General features: G+C 37.4%; 1 protein-coding gene across 1 annotated transcript; it reads left to right on the forward strand.

Annotated features, from left to right (window-relative positions):
• Positions 1-1,377: 1,377 nt before the first annotated feature.
• On the forward strand, positions 1,378-6,970 carry LOC149419599 (aarF domain-containing kinase 1-like). The gene is made up of 5 exons (XM_089636960.1): positions 1,378-2,060; positions 2,444-2,854; positions 3,091-3,264; positions 4,085-4,285; positions 4,494-6,970. Exons 1-5 carry the CDS (start codon positions 1,638-1,640, stop codon positions 4,812-4,814), a joined length of 1,530 nt encoding a protein of 509 aa, XP_089493086.1. The 5' UTR covers positions 1,378-1,637; the 3' UTR covers positions 4,815-6,970.
• Positions 6,971-7,186: the final 216 nt, after the last annotated feature.

Consider the following 7,186-nt stretch of genomic DNA (forward strand, 5'->3'; position numbering starts at 1 on the left):
TAACGAAAAAAAAAACAAAGACAAAAATTATTCCGTCTCTGTCCATTTACCAACAAATTTTAATGAGCGTTCACATTATGAGAGAGAAAGAGACAGAGATACATTCAGATGCCGACTGAAATAGGTAAGTTGCATTATTATAATTTAGCCAAGATTTCTTGTTAGTAAAACATATTAAAAGTGCATTAAAACGCATACAAAACGGATGTTTATTATATAGATACAAATAGTGCAAGGATTGTTTAAATAATGTTGGAAGTTACTTGTGGTTTTGTAGTTAAGCATATAAAATATTTGATATCAAAGATTGAATACAGTGAAAAACATGAATTCTTTAATAAATACCTGTGAAAACTGATTTTTTTGTTCCTTTTGAGCTACGGTTGAAGCACCCATACATAGCACATATAGCCATAGCGTTTTTTTTTTAAATTTCGCTCAATTAACGTAAAAATATCAATATGTTTGCACTTTCGAGCTACCGCACGATGACAGATCACACTGGTGTGAACTTCGCCCGCTCCAAAAAGTCGCTTCATACCGTTTACACAGTATGTTTTTAACAGAAATTGTTTGTCTCTGTTTTTTGTACGTTAATGGAACCGAGCTAAAAGGGAGAGCTTTATTTTGCGAGTATGTCAACGATTTGTACAAATATTAGTGCGGTCTCTTGTATATTATTACTGACTGATACTTCAGACCAGTGTTGCCGATGTATGGTTTTTACCTTGTTTGCATGGTTTTTTTACCGGTCACCAAAAATACGTACTTTTGAATGAGATGTGATTTTTTAGCATGGATCGCGTGGAGGAAATCCAGAACTCTACTTCTTGAACTTCAGCACAGGTTCACAATGTCTCTGCACCTCATTATTGACATGTCAATGTCAATAAATAATATGAATACATTAATAAAATGAAATTATTAAAAATTTGTGCACTTAATTACATGTGAACATTTGAACAATTCGTCGAATTTCAAAGTTAATTTTCACGTTCTGATTTTATTTTAGTTCTGTGAATCAACTGGCCCATAGTGATATAATAACAGAACTTGAATAGAACTTTCACAAAACCTGAAAATGAATGTTAACCTATCCTAACTAGAATAAGGAGAAGAAAAATAAATCATTGGAGTTGTGGGAGATTTTATTCCTCTTCATATCATGGATCTTTTTTTAAAGTTCATATTTGAATATTATTACATAGTTTAATATGGGGTTCTACAAATTAAACTTGATAAAAGTTAAAAAAATTGTTACCTATTTTTTAAAGAAAAAATATTGTTTTTAATAAAGCATAAGAGTGTAATAAAAAACTTACGAAAACGTGGGTATTTATTTTTAGGATATGGCATCACTTCTTGTGAGTGTTTAGACTCGTGAAAGTTTTGAAACATTTTGAAAGTTATGAATATGAATCAGAATATTACTTATAATGACGGTGATTTATATTCAGTTATCCCGGATTAAAACGACATTTCTACGAATTTACCATAAATAAACCACTTACGATTTGACAAAGCTGATACGCGCAAATGTTCGTAGTGTCGATTTAACGTGATTTCGCAATTGAATAACGGAAAATGAATAGTGCCCTGCGGTGTCCCATTTGACTGGATGTGTCGCGAGTTGAAATATGTTTCGACGCTACTTAAAATACGGTTTGCTACTCGGAGCTTCTGCCGGCACGGTCGCCAGCCTTCACAATAATGATTATCAGTTGGATTCCATCGGGATCGTGAGGCTGTCCAGATCGGTCCTGACGGCGTACAGCATAGCGCGGACCTACAAAAGGGAGCTGTACGCCCAGAAGTGGGACAAGAGCACGGACGAATATAAGAATGTGAAGAAGCACGCGCACCTCCTGGCGGCGGAGCAACTGCTGGAGTTGTGCAAGACCAACAAGGGGGTGTACATCAAGGTCGGGCAGCACATCGGCGCGCTCGACCTGCTGCTGCCCGCCGAGTACGTGCAGACCATGCGCGTGCTGCACAAGGATGCTCCTTCCAACAGCCTGGACATGATCTACAAGGTGATCCGAGAGGACTTGAAGGCTGAGGTGACTTCGCTTTACATAACATTCCAGCCGGTCAATGCTCACTGAATCTACTTATTTGTCTGTTTATCAAGCATTTATTTGTGGTCTGAAGAAGAATTTAGCGTGTTTCCACATATTTTCTATTGCCTAAGCGAGTAAGTTCGTATGCCATAGAATAAACAAAAAAGAACTCAAAAAAATTGTGTGTTTTGTGGTCCGAAATTCTGTTTGATCAGGCCTTAAATTTAGATATTCGTTTCATAATCATTATGAAATAATCAAATCAAATGCAAAGGTTATATACTATCATGTAAGCAGTGTAAGAAAGAGAGAGCGCATGCTAAATGGGCTAGAACCGTCCAATTCAGTACAAGTGAGCTAAAAAGTTTATTTTTTATTTTCAGCCTAAAGATTTGTTTACAGAATTCTCGGAGAAGCCGCTGGGCACGGCCTCGCTGGCGCAGGTGCACCGCGCGGTGCTGCACGATGGCTCCGTGGTGGCCGTCAAAGTGCAACACCACTTTGTGCGTGGCAACGTCAAGTCTGACCTGCGCACCATGGCCGCCCTGGTGCACCTCATGTCCTGGCTGTTCCCCGACTTCCAGATGCAGTGGCTGGTAGACGAGACGCGCCGCAACATTGTGCGCGAGCTGGACTTTACGCAGGAGGGCCGCAACGCCGAGCGCCTCGCCTCCATGTTCACCGGCTACTCCTGGCTCAAGGTGCCCAGGATCTACTGGGAACACACCACGCCGCGGGTTCTCGTCATGGAGTATGTCAACGGCGGACAAGTCAATGACTACAGCTACATCCAGGTATTATAATTCATTCGGTTTTATCTGCAGTAGTTACCGGGTCAAACATGTTCTGCATTTCAATTATTGTAGGTACCTACACTGTTAGTTTTTATGTACAGTTGAGAGAGAGGTGTGTTTGAAGGACCTACTCTTTAGTTGTTTCACACTTTTTAATTACCCATTCTTTTAAGTAGCCTAATGAAGCAAGTCTCCCAACCCTGTGGAGGTTATAGTAATGGATGATGATGTTTCAGGAGCACAAGATTGACCCGTACGACCTTTCGCGCAAGCTGGGCGACCTGTACTCGCACATGATCTTCGTGAACGGCTTTGTGCACAGCGACCCACACCCCGGCAACATCCTGGTGCGACAGGATCCCGCAGACAAGGAGGTCACCGTTTACCTGCTGGATCACGGCCTGTACGCTGTCAGTACCCGCTCCTTACTCCTTACTCCTTAAATATCCCCATCTGATAGTATATGATCAGTCAAAATTACAAATAAGGTTCCCACATAATAAGTTTTTACTCGTCCGCTGAAAACTGAAATTGTATATGGTATAATAGGATGGGGTAGCACTTATAAAACTCGTTCACAATCTCTTGACACTGCGCAAAAACTAATCATTTTAAAGATATCATTTTTATAATCTTCAGAACTCACATTTAAAGAATTTACGGTCAGAAAATTAAATACTCTGTTCCTATACCACTCAACTTTATAAGAGTTGAAAGAAGATATTTCAAATATTGCACCATTCAGAAATACAACAAATGTCAGGAAAAAATATATGTTACTGATTCTGATAAGTAAAAAAATCTTTGGGTCAACACAACTACAAATCCCTAGGAACAAAATTCTTTTATAAAAACCAGGAAATGTAGGAGCAGGTACACATCGGGCGTTGCGTTTAACACGCATTGTTAGTGTACATACAGCGCGCTTAGTATGGTTTTCGACGACTTTCTCCATTTCGGCTAACGTGCATCCACATTCTAAACAAAATCAAAGGTTTGAAGACCTCTTTACCATAGCGCGCTCTTTAATAAGCCTAATATGTACTAGCTCTAAGGTCCCTTAATAATATAATTAATAGCTTTAAAGAATGAATTCAAACACACACTTTAAAAGAAAACACATACGCCTTCGATGATGTCTGTACAAAACCAGACTGAGAAACTGCGTTTTGTCTTGTTTACGCTTTTACGTTTTGGACACAATAACAATAAGTAAAATGAAATTTGCAGAATTTGACAGACAAGTTCCGCTATGACTACTCGCAGTTCTGGCTCGCCATAATTCGGCGCGACAAGACGGCCATGCGGCGCCACGCGGAGCAGCTGGGTATCACGGGGGAGCTGTACGGCCTGTTCGCCTGCATGGTCACCGGCCGGCCGTGGGCCACCATCCTGCACGGCATTGACCGCTCCAAGCCCGACCAGGCTGAGGTAATCTATTTTATATGTGTAGAGGGCTTTTAACTAAATACAGGTAACATACAATGTATTAAATTGTTCACAATAATTTATAAACTAGGTATTTGGCATTTGAAGTTTGCCAAGTTGAAATATTGTAAAATACATCCGTGTCGTTTAAATATTTGTTATGTACCATTCATTGCAAATGCAAATTGTTATGTTACAAACATATTTTCAGAAAAACCAGTTCCAGAGCGAGGTCCCCAAGCTGATCAACGACATCTCCTCGTGCCTAGAGAACATGGACCGCCAGACCCTGCTGGTGCTGAAGACCAATGACCTGATTCGCAGCATCGAGTTTGCGCTTGGCACGCACCAGCGCATGTGTGGCTTCACTGTCATGGCCAAGTGCTGCCTCATGTCCGTCAACACGGAGCGATACAAGCACGCCACCACCTTCATGCAGCGCCTGTCCAGCCGCCTCGAGAGGTACTCAACGCTGCTGTGGTATTACATCTACCAGATAGTGACAGAAGCCAGATTCAAATTTATGCTCTAGTTAAACAACCGTACTTTAAATGTTCATGACTGATTTTGTTTAACTTGCAGTAGCCAAATTTATAATTATCAAGCCACATGGATTCTCCAAAATCTCCTTTTGTTACCTTGTCATCTAACTGACGACTAACATCATTAGAATATTGTTGATTTGACCATTTGCATCATATCGGGTATTGTGTATAGGTAGCGGGAGTAATCTTGGTATTACCAGGTTTAAATTTACGTCAATTATGAAGTTAAACTGTCACTTGGCTGGCTGTTAGTGATGTGATTTATTAAGAGTGTGCTAATTCTTTTGTTAACGTCATCTTAGTGCTGGGCTAGAGTAAATAATAGGTCAATATTTGTTTTTTGCTCACGGTGATATGGGTATTTTTGATGCACAAGAACTTTGTTAATAATAACTTCTCTAGTTGTGTAGGGAATAGGGAGGGACTTAGTCATATAATTTTTATTCCATAAAACAAGATAAAAATTTCAATTATTGTTGAATTTTTGTTGTTGGGTTGTTGTTATATTATTATTTATTTCATAACGCTCAATAACTCATGTTTACATACATAGAATTATGTAGTTACATGATATTTAAATATTTTATATGAATTTACATAGTATTTATGTTGGTTATTATTTTAAGTCTGATATTTTGAATATGTAGTTATTGTTACTATGTATATGTAGCCAATGATGGAGCCATAATTGTTATTACATATTTGTGTTATTGCTCTCTGTTTTAGATGTTTAAATTATTTTTTTTTAAAGTAGTTCCCATTAATCCAACTACATAATTGTTTAGACTCGTTTGTTATTGTTTTACCACTAACTTAATTATATTGCTATAAAAATATAATATACATGATGTTGATATCTTCGGTTGATATTGTATGCACAGTCATCCAAGGAAGAGTCCTTCTCACACATCTTGTATGAAAATCAAAGACAGAAGATACTCGACCTCTCTCTGGGACTACTATAAAGGCAAAGTGTGTATATTGCTGCTTGCCTTGGGAAACTTGAATACAAATACGTATACATATGTACTTTGGACACTGCAAATATTAATTATATGGAGGTGTTGTTTTCTTAGAGTGTGTTCGTTAACAAAATATATTGATATGTTTGTCAAGTACACAACTCAACGGTTGTCGTTCCTTTCAAGACCAGGTTGTATAACGGAGAAGTGTTGAATGACTAAAAATATTTTTTTCTTGAATTCTTCTTCAATCCCATAATAGGCAAATATATTTTAAACTCAATTTGTTCGTTGTTTTCACATATTTCTGGCTTTCGCGTGAAAGGTGAATTTATATATTAATTTTATTGAGTGGGAAACATTCATAATTTAAAGAATTGGAGTCGAGTTCAAACTTGGAAGACATGAGACGTTAAAAGGATGGAAGGCAATTTTGGATACGTGATCTAAAGTTCCCACTTCTAACCCAGAGAAAGTACAATCTGAGGAGTCAAGCAAGTGCATTTTAAAAAGGTGAGAAGGAACGGAACAATGTCCAATTCTCATTAGAATAAAGGAAGAATTGTATTGAGGCATAGCGGGCTAAGAAGAATGAGAGAAAGATGCATGATTCGTTCTTCTCTTCTATCCACAGATGTTGTGTCCATTTGAACTTGATATCGTAATATGTAATTAAATTGCATTCCAAACGTAAACATTCCGCAAATTAAAATAATACGTTGACACCAGACTTGGTAAATGGGTCAAGGCATCAACTAAGTGATTTGTTTTTGTGTCATCGTACCATTGAATGCCAATCAAACCCAATCGCCTGATTATTACTTAAATCTGCACATATTTTTGACTTCTGCACATATAATAATGATTGGATTATTTGTATAGCGCCGTTTTCGTGAGAAAATCACCTCAAGGGCGCTTAAAATATACTCACCAATGTGTATTTTGTACTAAACTTAATAAAAAATGGTTTCAACCGAAGAAGTAAACTTTGTTTCACTACTTATATTTGCAGGAGCAATTAAGTTTATTTTTCAGGTCTAATACAGTCTGCAAGTACTATAATTAGTATATAGCCCAGCGAGCCCATTTCTACCGAATACTGTTAATACTTATATACTGTTATACTCCTAATACTGTTTTAGAAACTAGATAAAGTTATATTTCCGGTGTACGCATTTAAAATAAACAACTATTTATAAATAATAACATATTAATGTTAAACGTGAAAAATGTTGTCAAAAACGCTAACTACATTTTTACTTAATTTTTTACTGCAATTGTAGAAAAATTGAGAAAACTCGATATTTTGAAAATACATTCGTTTTGTTTGGAAAATTTGTAAGAAAACTGTACCTTCACATTTATCTCGTTCATATAATAAAAAATAATTTTTAAAG

The sequence above is a fragment of the Hesperophylax consimilis genome, chromosome 11 (assembly GCF_061612785.1).
Source record: "Hesperophylax consimilis isolate HC1 chromosome 11, BYU_Hcon_1.0, whole genome shotgun sequence".
Taxonomy (NCBI): Eukaryota; Metazoa; Arthropoda; class Insecta; order Trichoptera; family Limnephilidae; genus Hesperophylax; species Hesperophylax consimilis.

What these genes read in the sequence shown, in the direction of transcription:
- LOC149419599 (XM_089636960.1), top strand. Translation starts at nt 1,638, where the DNA reads ATGTTTCGACGCTACTTAAAATACGGTTTGCTACTCGGAGCTTCTGCC. An exon ending in GAGAGGACTTGAAGGCTGAG is followed by an intron (nt 2,061 to 2,443) that starts GTGACTTCGCTT and finishes TTTTATTTTCAG; the next exon opens with CCTAAAGATTTGTTTACAGA. An exon ending in ATGACTACAGCTACATCCAG is followed by an intron (nt 2,855 to 3,090) that starts GTATTATAATTC and finishes ATGATGTTTCAG; the next exon opens with GAGCACAAGATTGACCCGTA.